The sequence below is a fragment of the Ambystoma mexicanum genome, chromosome 1q (assembly GCF_040938575.1).
Source record: "Ambystoma mexicanum isolate Mex_15411 chromosome 1q, UKY_AmexF1_1, whole genome shotgun sequence".
In the NCBI taxonomy this organism is placed as follows: domain Eukaryota; kingdom Metazoa; phylum Chordata; class Amphibia; order Caudata; family Ambystomatidae; genus Ambystoma; species Ambystoma mexicanum.
Genome location: NC_090922.1, coordinates 1,530,058,463 through 1,530,081,535, shown reverse-complemented (window position 1 = coordinate 1,530,081,535; position 23,073 = coordinate 1,530,058,463). Strand labels below are relative to the sequence as shown.

Sequence of the window (23,073 nt, the reverse complement as noted above, 5' to 3'; positions counted from 1 at the left end):
GCCTGCTAGGTCTGGCACAGAAGCCAGCAGGCCTGGCAGGTGTGGCACAGTAGCCAGCCGGCATGCCAGGTCTGGCACAGTATCCAGCAGACCTGCCAGGTCGGGAACAGTAGACAGCAGGCATGCCATGTCTGGCACAGTATCCAGCAGCCATGCCAGGTGTGGCACAGTAGCCAACAGGGCTGCCAGGTGTGGCACAGTAGCCAGCAGGCATGCCAGGTCACGGCACAGTAGCCAGCAGGCCTGGCAGGTGTGGCACAGTGGCCAGCAGGCATGCCAGGTGTGGCACAGTAGCCAGTAGGCATGCCAGGTCACGGCACAGTAGCCAGCGGGCAAGCCAGGTGTGGCACAGTAGCCAGCATGGCTGCCAGGTGTGGCACAGTAGCCAGCAGGCATGCCACATCTGGCACAGTAGCCAGCATGGCTGCCAGGTGTGGCACAGTAGCCAGCAGGCATGCCACGTCTGGCACAGTAGCCAGCAGGCATGCCAAGTGTGGCACAGTAGCCAGCAGGGTTGCCAGGTGTGGCACAGTAGCCAGCAGGCATGCCACATCTGGCACAGTAGCCAGCAGGCATGCCAGGTGTTGCACAGTAGCCAGCAGGGCTGCTAGGTGTGGCACAGTAGCCAGCAGGCATGCCAAGTGTGGCACAGTAGCCAGCAGGCATGCCACGTCTGGTACAGTAGCCGGCAGGGCTGCCAGGTGTGGTACAGTAGCCAGCAGGCCTGTCAGGTCTGGCACAGTAGCCAGCGGGCAAGCCAGGTGTGGCACAGTAGCCAGCAGGCATGCCACGTCTGGCCCAGTAGCCAGCAGGCATGCCAGGTCACCGCACAGTAGCCAGCAGGCCTGGCAGGTGTGGCACAGTAGCCAGTAGGCATGCCAGGTCACGGCACAGTAGCCAGCGGGCAAGCCAGGTGTGGCACAGTAGCCAGCAGGCATGCCACGTCTGGCACAGTAGCCAGAAGGGCTGCCAGATGTGGTACAATAGCCAGCAGGCATGCCACGTCTGTCACAGTAGCCAGCAGGCATGCCAAGTGTGGCACAGTAGCCAGCAAGGGTGCCAGGTGTGGCACAGTAGCCAGCAGGCATGCCATGTCTGGCACAGTAGCCGGCATGCCTGCCAGTTCATGGCACAGTAGCCAGCAGGCATGCCAGGTGTGGCACAGTAGCAAGCAGGCATGCCACGTCTGGCACAGTAGCCAGCATGCCTGCCAGTTCACGGCACAGTAGTCAGCAGGGTTGCCAGGTGTTGCAAAGTAGCCAGCAGGGCTGCTAGGTGTGGCAGAGTAGCCAGCAGGCATGCTAAGTGTGGCACAGTAGCCAGCAGGGTTGTCAGGTGTGGCACAGTAGCCAGCAGGCATGCCACGTCTGGTACAGGAGCCGGCAGGGCTGTTAGGTGTGGCACAGTAGCCAGCAGCCATGCCACGTCTGGTACAGTAGCTAGCAGGCATGCCAGGTGTGGCACAGTAGCCAGCAGGGCTGCCATGTCTGGCACAGTAGCCAGCAGGCCTGTCAGGTCTGTCACAGTAGCCAGCGGGCAAGCCAGGTGTGGCACAGTAGCCAGCAGGCATGCCACATCTGGCCCAGTAGCAGCAGGCATGCCAGGTGTTGCACAGTAGCCAGCAGGCATGCCAAGTGTGGCACAGTAGCCAGCGGGCATGCCACGTCTGGCACAGTAGCCATCAGGCATGCCAAGTGTGGCACAGTAGCCAGCAGGGTTGCCAGGTGTGGCACAGTAGCCAGCAGGCATGCCAGGTCTGGCACAGTATCCAGCACACCTGCCAGGTCGGGCACAGTAGACAGCAGGCATGCCACATCTGGCACAGTATCCAGCAGGCATGCCAGGTGTGGCACAGTAGCCAACAGGGCTGCCAGGTGTGGCACAGTAGCCAGCAGGCATGCCAGGGCACGGCACAGTAGCCAGCAGGCCTGGCAGGTGTGGCACAGTAGCCAGCAGGCATGCCAGGTGTGGCACAGTAGCCAGTAGGCATGCCAGGTCACGGAACAGTAGCCAGCAGGCAAGCCAGGTGTGGCACAGTAGCCAGGAGGCATGCCGCGTCTGGCACAGTAGCCAGCATTGCTGCTTGGTGTGGTACAGGCATGCCACGTCTGGCACAGTAGCCAGCAGGCATGCCAAGTGTGGCACAGTAGCCAGCAGGGTTGCCAGGTGTGGTACAGTAGCCAGCAGGCATGCCACGTCTGGCACAGTAGCCGGCATGCCTGCCAGGTCACGGCACAGTAGCCAGCAGGCATGCCAGGTGTTGCACAGTAGCCAACAGGGCTGCTAGGTGTGGTACAGTAGCCAGCAGGCATGCCAAGTTTGGCACAGTAGCCAGCAGGGTTGCCAGGTGTGGCACAGTAGCCAGCAGGCATGCCATGTCTGTCACAGTAGCCAGCAGGCATGCCAGGTGTGGCACAGTAGCCAACAGGGCTGCCAGGTGTGGCACAGTAGCCAGCAGGCATGCCAGGTCACGGCACAGTAGCCAGCAGGCCTGGCAGGTGTGGCACAGTAGCCAGCAGGCATGCCAGGTCACGGCACAGTAACCAGCGGGCAAGTCAGGTGTGGCACAGTAGCCAGCAGGCATGCCACGTCTGGCACAGTAGCCAGCTGGGCTACCAGGTGTGGTACAGTAGCCAGCAGGCATGCCACGTCTGGCGCAGTAGCCAGCAGGCATGCCAAGTGTGGCACAGTATCCAGCAGGATTGCCAGGTGTGGCACAGTAGCCAGCAGGCATGCCACGTCTGGCACAGTAGCCGGCATGCCTGCCAGTTCACGGCACAGTAGCCAGCAGGCATGCCAGGTGTTGCACAGTAGCCAGCAGGGCTGCTAGGTGTGGCAGAGTAGCCAGCAGGCATGCTAAGTGCGGCACAGTAGCCAGCAGGCATGCCAGGTCTGGTACAGTAGCCAGCAGGGCTGCCAGGTGTTGCACAGTAGCCAGCAGGGCTGCTAGGTGTGGCAGAGTAGCCAGCAGGGATGCCAGGTGTGGCACAGTAGCCAGCATGCATGCCAGGTGTGGCAGAGTAGCCAGCAGGGATGCCAGGTGTGGCACAGTAGCCAGCAGGGTTGCCAGGTGCGGCACAGTAGCCAGCAGGCATGCCACGTCTGGTACATTAGCCGGCAGGGCTGCCAGGTGTGGCACAGTAGCCAGCAGGCATGCCACGTCTGGTACAGTAGTCAGCAGGCATGCCAGGTGTGGCACAGTAGCCAGCAGGGCTGCCATGTCTAGCACAGTAGCCAGCAGGCCTGTCAGGTTTGGCACAGTAGCCGGCATGCCTGTCAGTTCATGGCACAGTAGCCAGCAGGCATGCCACGCCTGGCACAATAGCCAGCGGGCAAGCCACGTCTGGCGCAGTAGCCAGCAGGCATGCCACGTCTGGCACATTAGCCAGCAGGCCTGCCAAGTGTGGCACAGTAGCCAGCAGGGTTGCCAGGTGTGGCACAGTAGCCAGCAGGCCTGTCAGGTGTGGCACAGTAGCCAGCAGGGCTGTCACTCCTGGCACAGTAGCCAGCAGGCATGCCACGTCTGGCACAGTAGCCAGCAGGCATGCCAAGTGTGGCACAGTAGCCAGCACGGTTGCCAGGTGTGGCACAGTAGCCAGCAGGGCTGTCACTCCTGGCACGGTAGCCAGCAGGCATGCCACGTCTGGCATAGTAGCCAGCAGGCATGCCAAGTGTGGCACAGTAGCCAGCACGGTTGCCAGGTGTGGCACAGTAGCCAGCAGGCCTGACAGGTGTGGCACAGTAGCCAGCAGGCCTGCCAGGTCTGGCACAGTAGCCAGCAGGCACGCCAGGTGTGGCACAGTAGCCAACAGGGCTGCCAGGTGTGGCACAGTAGCCAGCAGGCATGCCAGGTCACGGCACATTAGCAAGCAGGCCTGGCAGGTGTGGCACAGTAGCCAGCAGGCATGCCAGGTCACGGCACAGTAGCCAGCGGGCAAGCCATGTGTGGCACAGTAGCCGGCGGGCAGGCCACGTCTGGCACAGTAGCCAGCATGGCTGCCAGGTGTGGTACAGTAGCCAGCAGGCATGCCACGTCTGGCACAGTAGCCAGCAGGCATGCCAAGTGTTGCACAGTAGCCAGCAGGGTTTCCAGGTGTGGCACAGTAGCCAGCAGGCATGCCATGTCTGGCACAGTAGCCGGCATGCCTGCCAGGTCACGGCACAGTAGCCAGCAGGCATGCCACGTCTGGTACAGTAGCCAGCAGGGCTGCCAGGTGTGACACAGTAGCCGGCAGGCATGCCACGTCTGGTACAGTAGCCAGCAGGCATGCCAGGTGTGGCACAGTAGCCAGCAGGGCTGCCAGGTCTGGCACAGTAGCCAGCAGTCCTGTCAGGTCTGGCACAGTAGCCAGCAGGCCTGCCAAGTGTGGCACAGTAGCCAGCAGGGTTGCCAGGTGTGCGCACAGTAGCCAGCAGGCCTGCCAGGTGTGGCACAGTAGCCAGCAGGACTGTCACGCCTGGCACAGTAGCCAGCAGGCATGCCACGTCTGGCACAGTAGCCAGCAGGGCTGCCACGCCTGGCACAGTAGCCAGCAGGCATGCCACGTCTGGTACAGTAGCCAGCAGGCATGCCACGTCTGGCACAGTAACTGATGAGCTGGCCACAGGTTCACAGTACCTGATGGCCAGGGTAGCTCGGAGAGTTAAGTGCTAGCCTCAGGCATCTGTGATCAGCTTGTAGGACAGCGGCCCCAGTCGTTCGTGACAGGGACAGTTCAGGCTTCCATCCTCGCGCCGTTACAGTGCTTAGAAGAGGTGCTGCGTAACAAAGCGATGTGAGCATGTTTAAAAAAGGTCAGGGAATAAAAGGGTGAGGATTCGCTGACACGCGGCCGCCTTGGCATTCACAAATGGCAAATTAACTCGTACTGGGATGCTCAAAGGTCAGAGATCATGTGTGTCTCAAAGAAGAAAGAGACAGGTGGAAAGGGCCATTAAAATATAATAAGAATGTCAGCTTTTATAAATGGCTTCGCAGCACTTTCCTGCAGGAATAATTGCTGTGTGCAGCGGCCGCAAGCCCTGTGTTGCTGATTATTAGCCCCCCCCCCTCCCATCCCCTCAATAAGGGGCAGCCTGGGGCGAGTACCAGAGAATTCTGGGGGGGCAAATGCGATAGCAGAATGAGAAATGAGGAGCACTATGATATGATGTGATGTGATATGATGTGATGTGATGTGATATGATGTGATATGATGTGATGTGATATGATGTGATGTGATGTGATATGATGTGATATGATGTGATGTGATATGATGTGATGTGATGTGATATGATGTGATGTGATATGATGTGATATGATGTGATATGATGTGATATGATGTGATATGATGTGATGTGATGTGATGTGATGTGATATGATGTGATGTGATGTGATATGATGTGATATGATGTGATGTGATATGATGTGATGTGATATGATGTGATATGATGTGATGTGATGTGATGTGATGTGATGTGATGTGATATGATGTGATGTGATGTGATATGATGTGATGTGATGTGATGTGATATGATGTGATGTGATGTGATGTGATGTGATGTGATGTGATGTGATGTGATGTGATATGATGTGATGTGATATGATGTGATATGATGTGATGTGATATGATGTGATATGATGTGATGTGATGTGATGTGATATGATGTGATGTGATGTGATATGATGTGATGTGATGTGATGTGATATGATGTGATGTGATGTGATATGATGTGATGTGATATGATATGATGTGATATGATGTGATATGATGTGATATGATGTGATGTGATATGATGTGATGTGATGTGATATGATGTGATGTGATGTGATGTGATATGATGTGATGTGATGTGATATGATGTGATGTGATATGATGTGATATGATGTGATATGATGTGATATGATGTGATGTGATGTGATGTGATGTGATATGATGTGATGTGATGTGATATGATGTGATATGATGTGATGTGATATGATGTGATATGATGTGATATGATGTGATATGATGTGATGTGATGTGATGTGATGTGATGTGATGTGATATGATGTGATGTGATGTGATGTGATATGATGTGATGTGATGTGATATGATGTGATATGATGTGATATGATGTGATATGATGTGATGTGATATGATGTGATGTGATGTGATATGATGTGATGTGATGTGATGTGATATGATGTGATGTGATGTGATATGATGTGATGTGATATGATGTGATATGATGTGATATGATGTGATATGATGTGATATGATGTGATGTGATGTGATGTGATGTGATATGATGTGATGTGATGTGATATGATGTGATATGATGTGATGTGATATGATGTGATATGATGTGATATGATGTGATATGATGTGATGTGATGTGATGTGATGTGATGTGATGTGATATGATGTGATGTGATGTGATGTGATATGATGTGATGTGATGTGATATGATGTGATATGATGTGATGTGATGTGATGTGATGTGATATGATGTGATGTGATGTGATGTGATGTGATGTGATGTGATGTGATATGATGTGATATGATGTGATGTGATATGATGTGATATGATGTGATATGATGTGATATGATGTGATGTGATGTGATGTGATATGATGTGATGTGATGTGATATGATGTGATATGATGTGATGTGATATGATGTGATATGATGTGATATGATGTGATATGATGTGATATGATGTGATGTGATGTGATGTGATGTGATGTGATGTGATATGATGTGATGTGATGTGATATGATGTGATGTGATATGATGTGATATGATGTGATATGATGTGATATGATGTGATGTGATGTGATGTGATGTGATGTGATATGATGTGATGTGATGTGATATGATGTGATGTGATGTGATATGATGTGATATGATGTGATGTGATATGATGTGATGTGACATGATGTGGCATTTATAACGCGCCTATACACAAGTGTTTCAGTCTCTTCTCTCTCTCCCGATTTCTTTCGCTCTCCTTGTCCCACACGCACCTGCTCTCCCTCTCTCTCGGTTTATCTCTCTCCTACCCCCACACTCTGTCTCTTTCTACCTCCTCTCACTCGCTCCCATTGTTTCTTTATTTGCAGTTGTGTAGCGCACTTACAGCCCTGGGGCATCGAGGCGCTGTTACATGAAAACTTGCATGAACGTGTAATTAAGTAGGTTACAGTTGACCGAGTTGGTCTCTTAGGTACATGTGCATAGAAATCAGTGCCTTAGAACATGAAGGTAGGTGACTTGCAGACATTATCAAGTGGACGCAATCAGTAACACACCAGGAATACTAAAGCAGCGCAGTGGAGTACAGCTGATATGATATGATATGGCATTTATAACACGCCTATACACTAGTGTTTCAAGGCGCGACGAGGCAGGGAGCGGGGAACAAGGGGAAGACAGACAACGATCCTACTAGGCCAGGTGTCATTCAGATCGCGCAAGTGCATGGGAAGGGGGGAAAGGAAAAGTGCGCGGGGGAAGGGAGAGGGGAAAGTGCAGTACATGCGAATTGGAATAAATAAGATAAATAATGGCCATTTGGTGGCAAGTGCAAGGAAGTACAGGCGTAAGTGCTGGTAGGGGGACTGAAAGGGTACAGAAAACAGTCCCCCGGTGTAGGGGTTGCCAGGGGGCAGTGCAGGTGGGCAATTGAAGGGGCCTGGGCCAGAGATCAGAAGGGGAGGCCAGGCAACCAGTGCAGTCACAGTAGGGAGTTCAGCAGGGGAGAGGGGGAGAGAAAGCAGAAGCAAAGAGGAAGGTTTTGAGGTGCTTCCGTAACCTGAGATGGTTCTCCTCAAGTGTCAGGGAGGAAGGAAGGCTGTTCCAGAGAGAGGCCCCTGCCGAAGAGAGTGATCTGCCACCAACTCGTTGCTTGGAGAAGCGACTGACCCTGAGGGAGTTGGAGGCGGATGAGCGAAGAGCTCGAGAAGGAAGATATTTAGGAAGAGAGAGTTGAAGGTATTGCGGCCCCAGACCGCAGAAGGCCTTGTGTACAATGCAGAGGGTTTTGAATTTAATTCTCGCAGCCACTGGGAGCCAGTGCAGAGATTTCAGTCCTGGAGAGATACGATACCTGGGCTTCAGGCCAAGGACAAGTCTCGCAGTCCTGTTCTGGATGTGTTGCAGAGGGCGGAGAGTTGAGGCAGGAAGATTTAGATAGAGGCTGTTACAGTAGTCCAGCTTTGAGAGGACCAGGGCTCTGGAGACAGTGAGCTTCTGGGGGAAGGAGAGGAAAGGAAGAATACCTCTTAGGAGGTGCAGCTGGTAGTGTGATTTCTTAGAGACGTCAGAGATGTGATAGGAGAGTGTGGAGTCGAAGATGACCCCAAGGTTTTTAGCCTTGCGATTGGGAGTAGGAGGAGGGCAAGAGAGGCCAGCCAGAGAGCTGCAGGGAAGGAGGGAGTGGGGGTGCCGATTGTAAAGACCGGTAGGGGGTGCCTGTACTTCTGCTCTCTATATGGTAGAGGAGAGGCACAGAGGACCCCAGCCAAGATTCTCTATTATGGTAGCAATGGACGAGCAATCAAGGCCTAGCTTCTCAGGAGGTGATGCAGGCTGGTTCTTAAGTACAGTGTATCCCCAAGCCCCCCACAAAGGAATGTCCACACACTGTATTACTGAAAACACAGTCTTTATATAATTAATATTCAAAGGTTATGTACACTTATCACAATAATGCACTTTGTGCTTCGGAAAATCAACAATGGTAAATATCTACAATTCTAAAGTGGTACCACTAATATTCGATTAGAGTGCATCAACAAGGCTGTAAAAATGCCACACGGATCAATAGCAATGAAACCAGCAATAGAGAGAAGAGAGGAAGCAGACGGATGAAACAATAGGCAGACGACTGGTCCTGGCTACTGGACACAGCTCTGAGTGGAGATCCCCCCACCTGGGCAACCTGTAAAATAACGATATATAAAACAAGCCCAGTCCATATATTGTTCAAGAGTCTCGTTCTCTCCTACAATGTTTTACCCCCCCAATGTACCTGGTGGAGTAGAGTTCGTCGGCGAGGCGTCGACCGATCCTTCTGGAGTGACTCCCTTTAAGGCAGGAGCCACGGATCGTCGAGAGGCGTCGCGGACTCGGGGTTCGGTGTCGGGGAATCGGCGGCCCTTCTTGAGTGTCGCCCCTTTCAAGCGGGAGACACGGGGCGCCGAACGTCCGACCGTGAACCGGGTAGAACGACGTCGATGAGGCAGCAGGCTTTGATCCGAGCGGTGCTCGTCGACGACAGAGCGTTGGCGTCCTGCAAGGAAGAGGCGTGCGGGGCACCTCGGTGACGATAGTTCTGGACCGCAAAGAGATGAAGAAGAACTGTGGCCCAGCAAGGGCGTCGAGTCGTCGGCGTCGCTGCGGTCTTTGGGTGGCGGGAAACCCACCGGTGGATACTCCTCGGCGCGTCGACGGTCAGGCCTTCTCCCACAGGAGGCGGCACGGTGATGCAGACGAGAGCGTCCGTTGATCAAGTTAAAGTTCTTTGGCAAACGGGAGCACGGCGGCTCCGGTCGGCGACGGCGGTCGTCGACAGTGGCGGACAACAGTCCGGGCGCTTCGCTTTGGGATTCCTCAGCAGTCCCCGTATCGGGTCGGCAGCCTGTCGTAGGTCTGTCTACCAGGGAGCGTTGGCAAAGGTCAGCTGTGCACGATGGTCCCTCGTAGCTCGGGAAGAGGGCGCCTTACCAGGTCCTCTCTGGGTCAGTCCTTGGAGACACAGCAGCCTTTAGATCGTGAGGAGAGCCACGGCAATCCTTCTCTTCCAGCAGGGCCTCAAGGTCAAGCGTCAGTTGTTCCAGTTACTCGTCGTAGTGGACTTCAGCTTCTGAACAATTTCCAGTGGTGAGAGGTCCCCAGATATACTATTCGGTCTCTCATCCACACTGCTGGCACACACTCAGCAGCCAATCGTACAGAAGGGCATTCATGCAGTCGGTCAGCCAATCAGGCACGCAGGGCATTCAGGCCACTCTTCTCCCGCTCAGACACTCACAACAAGGAATGTGGATTGAGACAAGTACTCAGCCATTCAACTCTACACACTGCATTCAGTCCAGTTTCGGGCAGGGCTGTCTCAGTCTTTGTCTCTCATGGCAGAAACCAGACAGCCACAACACGGAGTGCATATTGGTCACACTCCCCATTCACCCAGGTCCCACCCACAGGAGGTACCCACAACATACAGTCAGCGGGAAGGCTCCAGCAAGTCTAGCTGGGCCTTCACAACAACACCATATATGGAACTTCCACCCAACAGCCAGTCAGGGGGAAGGGACAGAGTCAGGGCTTCCCAGGACTTTGGGAAAACAAGGTATCAGGGGATAGAAAGCAAGAGGCCACCGGGGCCATCTTGTTTCCTATCAGGAATCAACTGATTCCAATGGCAGGGCCGGGGTACCCCAAAATGGCGGATACCCAGCGCACCTGTCAAATTCAGCATGTAGCTGCCACCAGCCCATACCCTGCTCTGTGGGCCACCCACGGGTGCCCAAAAACATACACTAGGGGTTTTAGGGTTGTACCCCTACCCATGGGTGCCATAAGGGTATCCCATGGGTCTGTTCACCAAACCAAAAGAGAGAGCTGCACCGCCAGGAGTCCCGCGTGGACTTCTGCGCGGAAAACACGACAGAACACACGATAAGAACAGAAAAAGGACAAGGATACGGAGGCCCTGTCCCTCCGATGCATTTCCAGCATCACACCGATGAGTAGAATTTCAGTCTTACTGGCATTAAGGCAGAGGTCGTTGGCAGCACACCATTCCTGGATAGCAGACAGACAGTCAGAGATGAGGGAAGGAGAGGAGGAGGCCGAGGGTAGCCTGAAAATGAGCTGGGTATCATCCGCATAGAACTGAAAGTTGGGACAGAGAGCAGCGATGCGGTCGGCAAGGAGTGGCGGGTATTGGTTGAACAGCCAGGGAGAGAGGTTAGAGCCCTGGGGGACACCACAGGTAGAGAAAAAGATGTCAGACAGAAAAGATCCCAGTTGGACCTGGGAGAGTCGGTTGGAGAGGAAAGAAGTCAGCCAAGCCAGAGCCTGACCAGTGATACCCAGGTTATCACGGAGATGGATGAGCAGGATGGCATGGTTGACAGTGTCAAAGGCAGAAGAGAGATCAAGCAAAATGAGAGCGCAAGGGGTGTTTGAGTCAAGGTTGGTGAGCAGGTCTTCACGAATGTTCAGGAGAGCAGTTTCCGTGCTTCTGTCAGCTCTGAAGCTAGACTGATGGTCATGAAGAGAACCAACATATTCAGTGTGGAGATTGAGCTGGGAGATGGCTAGTTTCTCCAGGAGCTTGCCCAGGAAGGGAGTGATGGAGATTGGGCAATAGTTAGCCGGGCAGGAGGGGTCGGCAGAGGGTTTCTTAAGAAGAGGGTGCACAAAGGAGTGCTTCAGTGGGGAAGGGAAGACTCCATTGGCGAAGGAGTGATTGTAGAAATCCGCCAGGGCAGGAGCCAGGGAGTCGATATAGTCCTTGATAGTTTTGGAGGAACAGGGGTGAACCTGTTTCGACGAGACTTTCATAGATCAGACTTGTCTAGAAACCTCGTCTGGAGAGAAAAGGGGAAAGGTAGAGAAGGAGGGAGGAGGGGTGGTTGCAGAAGGGCCAGAGGAAGAGCAGGGAAAAGCAGGAGGGAGGGGAAAGGAGGAGAGTGAGGACAGGATGTCCTGAGTTTTAGAAATGAAGTGAGAAGCCAGTGCCGTGCAGAGGGCCTGGGAAGGGACAGGAGAGGTGGAGACTGCAGCAGGATTGGCCAGTACCTTGCAGATTTTAAAGAGTTCGGCCGAGTTGTTAGATACAGCAGAGACCCGGGCTTGGATATAAGCTCTCTTCTTGGAGAGGACGGAGAGCCGGTATTGCCTTTGCAGCAGGCGGCAGGTCAGTTTGTCAGAGGATGAGCTTGAAGCACGCCATTTACTCTCGGCCACCCTACACTTGCGTTTTAGGGTGACGAGGCCTGAGTCATACCAGGAGTTACACTTGACTTTGGGCTTCAGGTGGATTCTCATGACAGGGGTAAGGATATCAAGAGTATCAGATATAGAAGAGTGGAGCGTGGAGAGGGCTGTGTCAGGGTGAGAGTCAGCCAGAGGGGGAAGAGGGGGTGAGAAGGTGGCGGCGAAAGACGCAGCTGACATGCGCTTCATGGGTCGGATGACCGAGAAGGTGGGTGGCAATGACGGAGGTGGCTTGGCCTGCGGGGTAGGGAGGGTGAGGTGGGAGGAGAGGAGAAAGTGATCACTCCAGGAGAGAGGAGTGGAGAGAGGGACAGAGAGGGGAAGGTCTGAGGAGATCAGAACATCGAGAGTGTGCCCTGCAGAACGAGTCTGGCCAGAGGGGAGAATGGAGAGTGAGAGAGAGTCGCAGAGGTCGCGAAAGAGTCCAGAGGGGGGACAGGAGGCATCCAGGTGGATGTTGAAGTCTCCAAGAAGGAGGAGATGAGTGGCTGAGGCCAGGAGTGAGGAGGAGAGGTCCGCCCACTCAGAGAGGAAGGAAGAAATCTGACCAGGTGGTCGATAGATAGTAGCCACAGTAAGGGAATGGCTAGGGGAGAGAGAGAGCCTGCAGACGAGGCATTCAAAAGAGGAGTAGGCCTGCGTAGGAGTGACAGAGGCAGGAATCCACTCAGGGAAGATAAGGGCTACACCCCCACCAGAGCAGTTGGGCCTGGGCGCGGAGAGGATCTTGTAGCCATCTGGTAGGAGCGTGTCAAAGCTGGTGACAGAGCTGGCCGTGGACCATGTCTCGGTGAGGCTGAGGACATCGAGGTCAAGTTCTTCAAGAAGGCAGCAGATATCAGAGGAATGTTTGACAGCAGAGCGGGAGTTAAGAGTGGCAATGTGGAGAAGGTTGCCATGCTTGAAGGACTTCCTGGGAGGGGTACAGATCAAAGGTGCACCCTGCGGAAGTATAGAGAGAGCCCGAGAGGGGGCAGAGAGGGAAGGCAAGGTAGCCAAGGAAAGTGGAGAGGGGACAGCAGGAGAAGAAAGGAAGTGATGAGGCGTGGAAAGCATCTATCAAAGAGATGGAGGTTGGCCTGAGTGCCTTGGACCAAGAAGTTCCCATTAGAGTAGACATTAATGATTACCTTAGATGATAGTAAGGAGGCCAGGAGGGCGTCCGAACGGGTGCCACCATGAATGGGAGAAGAGGAGAAAGGAGAGAGCACAGAGACCATATGAGGGGTCCATAGATCTGGTGAAGGAACGACAAAGAGGATGTCGGTGAGAGTTTCCTTGGAGGAGGCACTGGTGTAGGTGTCAGTGATAGGGAGGCCTGGGTTGGAGACCAGGATGTCCTTTTTAAACTTCTTCCTATCAGACTTAGTGAGGAGAGCAGGATAGTCAATAGAGAAGCAATTAGAAAAGATAGGGGAGACAGAGAGCACCATAAAGTAGGTGGGAGAGGAGGGGTGCCAGGGGTAGACAGAACAAGACAGTGAGAGGCAAGTGAGTAGAGCTACGGGACAAGACGACGGCACACAGGATGCAGGCACAGAAAAGCACAGGACATTCTAAGACAGGGGAGAAGACATACCTACATTTTGACAGTCCTAAAGAGGGAGAAAAGGCCTAGGTTTCACAGTGCAATTTTAGTGGTTCAGGTACAAGCAAATTAGCACAGTGCAATTTTAGTGTGCTAGAGCACAAAGAGCTTAGTTTTGATGGCTTTACGGTAGGCTTGATGGGACTCGATCATCCTTAGGTGAAAGGGAAGAGCATTCCAGTGAGAAGCGGCCAGTGTGGGAAAGCTGGACCCCCCAGCGCAAACTTTCAGCGATTTAGGAGTGATGATAGTGTTGGCATAGCCCTTTCTGAGGGGCCTTGTGGAGGTGTGCTTAGGGATTCTTTGGGCAAGGTAGGGTGGTGCCAGATCATGAAGGCATTTATGAGTAAGCGAGAGAGTCTTAAAGATGATTTGTTCTTTGACTGGGAGCCAGTGGGCCTGTCTCCATACCTCGGAGATATGGTCTTTCCTTGATGTGCCCGAGGCTGCTCTGAGGGCGTTGTTTTGCACCAGTTGGAGTTTAGCAAGGTTCTTACACGAGGTCCCCACGAGGAGGGTATTGCAGCAGTCCAACCTTGATCCAAGTATCGCCCTAGCGATGGTGCGACAGTTCTGACGGGATAAGAAAGGCCTGGCTGCATCGAGCACTTTGGAATAGTAGGTGGATGAGGAGACCCCAGCGTTAACCTGTCTGTCCATGGTCAGGTCCGAGTCTAGGTAGACCCCACGTGTCTTGACATTATTAGATACCTTGATGGGAATCTTGTCAATAGTGAAGGACAAGTACTGCTGATCCAGGTTGCCCAGGGTAGTGGGGGAGCCTATTAAGATGATTTCAGTTTTCTCACTATTAAGGCACAGCCAGTTATCCGCCATTCAGGACTGGATCGTGGAGTATATGGTGGCAAGGGTGATCATGTCCTCTTTGTAATTGCTGGTGAGTGGAATAAGCCCCTGTGTGTCATCCGCATAGTTGGTGTACGAGATGCAAAGAGAGTCCAGGATGCTGAATAGAGGCCTCGTGACGAGGTTGTAGAGGGTGGGCGCAATGCAAGAGCATTGAGGGAATCCACATTTGATGATGCTGGGGGTGGCAGAGGCTGAGTCAGAGAAGACTTTCATAGCCCTTTCTTGGAGAAAGGAGGAGATCCAAGTACAGGCTTTGGGGGAGAAGTTGGCGGCAGTGGCAAGATGGCGGCAGAGGGTGTTATGCTTTACCAGATCAAAAGCCGCTGATAGGTCAAGGAGCAATAGGAGCGCAGGTTTGTCGGAGTCTCTGTGATCGTACATTTAATTCTTTGGGTCAAGAACGGCCATTTCAGTGCCATGCCATGGGCCGAAGCCAGATTGCCGCAGGCCTAGAAGACGGTTGTCTTCGAGAAATTTCTGAACTTGCAGGTAGGCTGCTTTGTCCACGATTTTTAGGAGGAAAGGGACGGTGGTAATAGGCCTATAGTTCCCTAGGACCGTTGGGCCCAGGGATGGTTTTTTAAGGAGCGGACAAACCCAGGCTTCCTTGAGGTCCTTAGGGACAAGGCCAGTTTTAAATGAAGAGTTAATAAAGGCCGTTAAGAAAGGGGCGAGGAGGTGTGCAGAGTCTTTCATGAGTTAGGCGTAGGCCTTACAGTTCGTAGGTTTGATGGTTTTGAGCAAAGCAATGACTTCCAGTTCTGTCATTCTTTGAAATCAAAAGGGGTGGATGGGTTAGAGTTGGGGCCGGCAGGCGAGTTGTCGTGCAAGTCTGCTATAAGAAGGTTCAGGGCTTTTTGATGGCCTCAGATTTTGGTTTGGAGGGTATTCAATTTGTCCAGCATAGCGGACTGAATGTTGTTACACCAGTTTTTGTCCTTGAGGAGAGTGGGAGGAGGAGTGGAAGGCTTCTCAAGCTCACGGAAGATAGTGAATATTTCTTTGGATCCTGATTTTGCATCGTTGATCCTGGAGTTAAACGAGGTGGCTTTAGCTTGGATAATGTTGGTTTTGTAGTTTTTAGAGATGGCCTTAAAGGCACTCCTGGTGGCCTCAGTAGGGCTGGCTTTCTAGGCAGAGAGTGCTATCCTTTTTTTGGCTCGTTGGTCAAGTAGGTCCTTTGAGAACCATGAATTTGAATGTTTGGCTTTTTTAGCTTTTTTGAGGCGGCTTGGATTGCGGGAACCGCTAGGAAAGGTGCAATATTTTCTGCAGTGAGCTGCCTAGAGCTCCTGGCGAAGGCAGCTGGGCATGGAATGGTAGGCTTTAAAGAGCCTTTTTTAGATTGGAGCTTAAGTTGAATATAATGATGGTCAGACCATGGGATGGGCGTGTTAGCAGTTACTTGGATAGTAGGGCTTTGTTGACGGTATTAGCATCGGAATCTTTAGGGTCATTAAGCCCTAGGTTAAGGTCGCCCAGGAGCAGGACTTGGGAGGACCTTTTGAGGTTGACAGACAATGAAAGGATAAGATTTTCCTGAAAGTCGGAGATGGGCCTGCCTCTCTCCCTCTATTTCTGCATCTCTCTCACACACACTCTCTCTGTCCGAGTATGTCTATCTCCCGCTTTCTCACGCTATCTCTTTTTTTCTTGTTCGGTCGCTTTCACACTCTCTCTCTCTCCCTCCCCAGTCTCTCTCCACCGTTGCCTCTTTTTAACTCTCTTTTCACTCGTCTCGCCATCTCCCTCCCCGTTCGCTCTCTCTATCTGCCCCATTTTCACCACCTTTCTCACTCGCTCTCTCTGTGTTCGGTTCTACCTGCATCTTTTTCACTCTCTTTCCACTCACTCGTTCTCTCCCTCCACCTGTCTGCTTTTCACTCTCTTTCACACTTGCTCACTGGTTCTCTCTCTTTTTCACTTGCTCACTCGTTCGCTGTCTCTACCTGTTTCTTTTCACTCTCTTTCTCACTCGTTCACTCGCTCACTCTTTTTCTCACTCTACCTGCCTCATTTTTTCTCTTTTCACTCGTTCTCTCTATCTCTCTCCTCGTTCGCTCTCTCCACCTACCTGTTTCTCACTCTCTCTCAGTCGCTCTCTCCCCAGTTTTGTTCACCTGCTCTCCCTCCTTCTCTCTCCTTCTCTCTCCTGCTCTCCCCTTCTCTCTCTCTCGCTCTCTCCTTGTTCTTTCTCTACCTGCCTCTTTTTCACTCTTTCTCACTCGCTCACTCTTTCATCCCCTCTCTCTCTCACACACTCTTTGTCTCTCTCTCTTCTTTCTGTCTCGTGATCTCTGCATCTTTCTCTCTCTCTTCTTTCTGTCTCACACTCTTTCTTTCTCATCTCTCTTCTTTCTGTCTCGCTATATCTACATCTGTCTCTCTCGTCTTTCTGTCTCGCTATCTCTCTGTCTCTCTGTCCCTTCTTTCTGTCTCGCTATCTCTGCATCTCTCTGTCTCTCTCTTCTTTCTGTCTCGCTATCTCTGCATCTCGCGGTCTCTCTTCTTTCTGTGTCGCTATCTCTGCATCTCTCAGTCTCTTCCTTCTGTCTCACTATCTCTGCATCTCTATGTCTCGCTCACACTCTTTCTGTCTCATCTCTCTCTTCTTTCCCTCTTGCTATCTCTGCATCTCTCTGTCTCTCTCATATTCTCACTCTCTCTACCGGCCTCTTTTTCACTATTTCTCACTCGCTCACTCATTCTCTCTCTCTCTTTCATCCTCTCTCTCTCTCACACTCTTTATGTCTCTCTTTCTGTCTCGGTATCTCTGCATCTCTCTGTCTCTCTCACACTCTTTCTGTCTCATCTCACTATTCTATCTGTCTCGCCATCTCTGCATCTGTCTCTCTCTCTTCCTTCTGTCTTGCTATCTCTGCATCCCTCTGCCTCTCTCACACTCTTTCTGTCTCATGATCTCTGCATCTCTTTGTCTCTCTCCTTTCTGTCTCGCAATCTCTTCATCTCTCGGTCTCTCTTCTTTCTGTCTTGCTATCTCTGCATCTCTTTCTCTCTCTCCTTTCTGTCTCGCAATCTCTACATCTCTCGGTCTCTCTTCTTTCTGTCTTGCTATCTCTGCATCTCTCGGTCTCTCTCTCCTTTCTGTCTCACCATCTCTCTATCTCTCTGTCTCTCTCACACTCTTTCTGCATCATCTCTCTCTTCTTTCTGTCTCACTATCTCTGCATCTCTCTGTCTCTCACACTCTTTCTGTCTCATCTCTCTTCTTTCTGTCTCGCTATCTCTGCATCTCTCTCACACTCATTATGTCTCATCTCTCTCTTCTTTCTGTCTCACTATCTCTGCATCTGTCTATCTCTCTTCTATCTGTCTCGCTACCTCTGCATCTGTCTCTCTCTCTTCTATCTGTCTCGCTATCTCTGCACCTGTCTCTCTCTCTTCTTTCTCTCTTGCTATCTCTGCATCTCTATGTCTCTCTGCTTTCTGTCTCGCACTCTTACTGTCTCTCTCTCTTCTTTCTGTCTCGCTATCTCTGCATCTCGCTGTCTCTCTCACACTCTTTCTGTCTCATCACTCGCTTCTTTCTGTCTTGCTATTTCTGTATCCCTCTGTCTCTCTCACACTCTTTCTGTCTCATCTCTCTCTTCTTTCCATCTCGCTATCTCTGCATCTCTCTGTCTCTCTCACACTCTCACTCTCTCTACCTGCCTCTTTTTCACTCTTTCTGACTCGCACTCTCCTTCTCTCTCTTTAATCCTCTCTCTCTCTCACACTCTTTGTGTCTCTCTTTCTGTCTCACTATCTCTGCATCTCTCTCTCACACTCTTTCTGTCTGATCTCACTCTTCTTTCTGTCTCGCTATCTCTGCATCTGTCTCTCTCTTCTTTCTGTCTCGCTATATCTGCCTCTCTCTGTCTCTCTCTCTTCTTTCTGTCTCACTATCTCTGCATCTCTCTGTCTCTCTCACACTCTCTCTGTCTCTCTCTCTTCTTTCTGTCTCACTATTGCTGCATTTCTCTGTCTCTCTCATACTCTTTCTGCCTCATCCCTCTCTTCTTTCTGTATCGCTATATCTGCATCTCACTGTCTCTCTCACACTCTTTCTGTCTCATTACTCGCTTCTTTCTGTCTTGCTATTTCTGTATCCCTCTGTCTCTCTCACACTCTTTCTGTCTCATCTCTCTCTTCTTTCCATCTCGCTATCTCTGCATCTCTGTCTCTCTCACACTCTCACTCTCTCTACCTGCCTCTTTTTCACTCCTTCTGACTCGCACTCTCCTTCTCTCTCTCTTTAATCCTCTCTCTCTCTCACACTCTTTCTGTCTTCATTCTGTCTCACTATCTCTGCATCTCTCTCTCACACTCTTTCTGTCTGATCTCACTCTTCTTTCTGTCTCGCTATCTCTGCATCTGTCTCTCTCTTCTTTCTGTCTCGCTATATCTGCCTCTCTCTGTCTCTCTCTCTTCTTTCTGTCTCACTATTGCTGCATCTCTCTGTCTCTCTCATACTCTTTCTGCCTCATCCCTCTCTTCTTTCTGTATTGCTATCTCTGCATCTCTCTGTCTCTCTCACAGTCTTTCTGTCTCATCTCTCACTTCCTTCTGTCTTGCTATCTCTGCATCTCTGTCTCTCTTCTTTCTGTCTTGCCATCTCTGCATCCCTCTGTCTCTCTCCTTTCTGTCTCGCACTCTTTCTGTCTCTCTCTTCTTTCTATCTCGCTATCTCTGCATCTCTCTCTCACACTCTTTCTGTCTCATCTCTCTTGTTTCTTTCTCGCTATCGCTGCATTTATTTCTCTCTCTTCTTTCTGTCTTGCTATCTCTGCATCTCTCTGTCTCTCTCTTCTTTCTGTCTCGTTATCTCTGCATCTCTCTGTCTCTCTCTCTCTCTAATATCTGTCTCGCTATCTCTGCACCTGTCTCTCTCCCTTCTTTCTGTCTTGCTATCTCTGCATCTCTGTCTCTCTTCTTTCTGTCTCACACTCTTTCTGTCTGACTCTCTTCTTTCTATATCGCTATCTCTGCATCTGTCTCTTTCTCTCTTCTTTCTGTCTCACTATGTCTGCATCGCTCTGTCTCTCTCACACTCTTTCTGTCTCATCTCTCTTCTTTCTGTCTCGCTATCGCTGCATATCTCTGTCTCTCTCACACTTTTTCTGTCTGATCTCTCTCTTCTTTCTGTCTTGCTACCTTTGCATCTGTCTCTCTCTTCTTTCTGTCTTGCTATCTCTCCATCTCGCTGTCTCTCACTTCTTTCTGTCTTGCTATCTCTGCATCGCTGTCTCTCTCACACTCTTCCTGTCTCATATGTCTCTCTTCTTTCTGTCTCGCTATCTCTGCATCCTTCTGTCTCTCTCTTCTTTCTGTCTCGCTCTCTCTGCATCTCTCTGTCTCTCTCAGACTCTTTCTGTCTCATCTCACTCTTCTCTATGTCTCACTATCTCTGCATCTCTCTGACTCTCTCAGACTCTTTTTGTCTCATCTCTCTCTTTCTGTCTTGCTATCTCTGCATCTCTCTGTCTCTCTTCTTTCTGTCTTGCTACCGCTGCATCGCTCTGTCTCTCCTCTTCTTTCTGTCTCGCTATCTCTGCATCTCGCTGTCTCTCTCTTCTTTCTGTCTTGCAATCTCTGCATCTCTCGGCCTCTCACAGACTCTTTCTGTCTCATGTCTCTCTTCTTTCTGTCTCACTACCTCAGCCTCTCTCTGTCTCTGTCTTCTTTCTGTCTCACTATCTCTGCATCTCTCTGTTTCTCTCTTCTTTCTGTCTCGCTCTCTCTGCACCTCTCTGTCTCTCTCACACTCTTTCTGTCTCATCTCTCTCTACTTTCTGTCTCTCTATCTCTGCATCAGTCTCTCTCTCTTCTTTCTGTCTTGCAATCTCTGCATCTGTCTCTCTCACACCCTCTCTGTCTCATCTCTCTCTTCTTTCTGTCTCGCTATCTCTGCATCTCTCTGTCTCTCTTCTTTCTGTCCAGCTACCTCTGCCTTTCTCTGTCTCTGTCTTCTTTCTGTCTTGCTATCTCTGCATCTCTATGTCTCTCTCTTCTTTCTTCCTCACTCTATCTGCATCTCTCTGTCTCTCTCACACTCTTTCTGTCTCATCTCTCTCTTCTTTCTGTCTCGCTATCTCTGCATCTCTCTGACTCTCTTATTTCTGTCTCGCTACCTCTGCACATCTCTCTCTCTAGCTCTCTCTCTCTTCTTTCTGTCTCGCTATCTCTGCATCTCTCTGTCTCTCTTACACTCTCCCCCTATCTCTCTCACTCTCTCTCACCGCCAGCAGTGCCCCCTCCGGGCTGCGCCGCGCAAGGCCTGACATGAGTCTGTCGTCTAGTTCGTGTCTGAATAGCCGCCTCTTCACCCACTGGTGCTCTCAGAAAGTGATCCCTTGTTTCCTTTTCTTACAGGTGCAGATCTTTGTCAATCAGCTGCATGAGACGATCCATATCTTGGCCGGGGAACCCCCAGATATTCGGAAGGACCTCCTTGCCATCCGCTTTGCATCGTTTAACCCCATCCTTGACCCCTGGGTGTACATCCTGTGCCGGAAGAACCTTCTGGTGAAGGGCTGCGAGAGAGTCAAGAGGACGGTGGGCATGGCGAAGGAGGGACGCACCCACAGGGTGGGCTGGGCCAGTGGGCAGCACAGCCCCCCATCCTTCGCCAACAGCCTCACCACCAGCTACGCATCCCTGCGCGCCCGGGAGGAGATCAATGAGGTGCGGCCACAGGGCCACACGAGGACCAAGTCCTTCACAGACTTCACCAAGGCCCAGACTTGGGACCAGGAGGACCAGGGAGCCAACTGCCATCCCTTCCGCTTCCCCTTGGACAACCCAGCAGAGTTTGAGAACAGCCCCTCAGCAACTCCTCAGCAGACCAAGGCCATGCTTTGCACCGTCATCCCGGACAAGCCAAGCGCGGCGCCATCTCAGATGAGACCAGGCTTCAGCAGGCAGCAGAGAGAGGAGGAACACTTTGAGATAGTCACCTACTCCCTCAGCACCCCAAATTCCTGCTTCTCAGAGAAAAGCATCTAAGTGGATTCTTTGGGGAGACACTAGACATGGCGATTCCACGACAAGGCTCAACCCTTGTGCTGTCTGCAGCGGAACACGCTCACGGACACTGCTCCGGTTGTTCAGAGTTGAATCTGAGGAGGACCTTTTGAAAGAAGGCAGGCTCCCCAGCCCCTGTTGATAGTGCCTATAATGGAATCTGAGGAAACCTCAGGTAAGACGGCAAGCGGTCCAGCCCCTGCTTCGGGTGTCTGCACTGGAATCTGAGGAAACCTCAGGAAAGAAGGAACGCTCACCAGTGCCTGCTGAGAGTGTCTATAGTGGAATCTGAGGAAACCTCAGGAAAGAAGGCAGGCTGACCAACCACTGATCCGGGTGTCTACAGTTGAATCTGAGGAGAACCTCAAGAAAGAAGCCAAGCTGATCAGCCCCTGCTCCGAGTGTCTACAGTGAAATCAGAGAAAACCTGACGTCACATCACATGGAGAGTTCAGGGTTCAAGTACAGGCGGAGATTACAGGAACCTGACGTCACAGCAGATGGAGAATGCAGGGTTCAAGAAGAGGGGGAGATTACAGGGAGCTGACGTCATACAGGGAGCTGACGTCACAGCACATGGAGAGGGCAGGGGGAGGTTACAGGGAGCTGACGTCACAGCACAAGGTCTAGGACATCATCTGAAAGCGGGGCGTCACAGCCTCTGTGGTAAATTCTGTGCTTTTGGATGTCTCTGGTGAAAAAATAAAAAGCTGTACCTAAACCTGTGAGTACCTAATGTTTTGGGGAAGTGAGTAACATTTGCATGTTAGAATACATAGGGCTGCATGGGGTGACCATCCAGGACACAGGCAGACAGAACCCCAACAAAGGGAAATTCAATATAGGGGGTGACCTGTGACAGACCCTCCTAGAAGAAAATCCAGTAGAAGGTGGGGTCTGTGACCCCCGTCCATGGAGGAATTCCAATGGAAGGTTGGATCTGTGACCTCCCATGGAGGAAATCAACTATAAGGCTGGACCTGTGAGGATCAATAGAGGAATTCCACTAAAAGGTGGGATCTGTGAGCATCCATGTAGGAAATCCACTAGAAGGTGGGATCTGTGAGCATCAATGGAGGAATTCCACTGGGAGGTGGGATCTGTGAGCATCCATGTTGGAAATCCACTAGAACGTGGGATCTGTGAGCATCAATGGAGAAATTCCAGTAGGAGGTGGGATCTGTGAGCACCAATGGAGAAATTCCACTAGAAGGTGTTATCTGTGAGTCCCAATGGAGGAATTCCACTGGGTGGTGGGATCCGTGAGCCCCCAGGGAGGAATTCCACTAGGAGGTGGGATCTGTAAGCATCATTGGAGGAATTCCACTAGGAGGTGGGATCTGTGAGCACCCAGGGAGGAATTCCACTGGGATATGGGATCTGTAAGCATCATTGGAGGAAATCCACTAGGAGGTGGGATCTCTGAGCATCAATGGAGGAATTCCACTAGAAGGTGGGATCTGTTAGCCCCCAGGGAGGAATTCCACTAGGAGGTGGTATCCATGAGCATCAATGGAGGAATGCCACTAGAAGGTGGGACCTGTGAGCACCCAGGGGGGAATTCCACTAGAAGGTGGGATATGTGAGCCCCTATGGTGGAATTCTACTAGAAGGTGGCATCTG

At 51.6% G+C, this 23,073-nt stretch overlaps 1 protein-coding gene across 1 annotated transcript in view; it reads left to right on the top strand.

Moving 5' to 3' along the window:
• LOC138551023 (prostaglandin E2 receptor EP4 subtype-like) overlaps window positions 1-22,157 on the top strand; it is a 35,132-nt gene extending 12,975 nt beyond the window's left edge. Inside the window, exon 2 of the mRNA XM_069642456.1 lies at window positions 20,800-22,157. Coding sequence (XP_069498557.1) covers window positions 20,800-21,432 — 633 coding nt within the window. The 3' untranslated portion in view covers window positions 21,433-22,157. The remainder of the gene's footprint in view (window positions 1-20,799) is intronic.
• The last annotated feature ends 916 nt before the right edge of the window (window positions 22,158-23,073 follow it).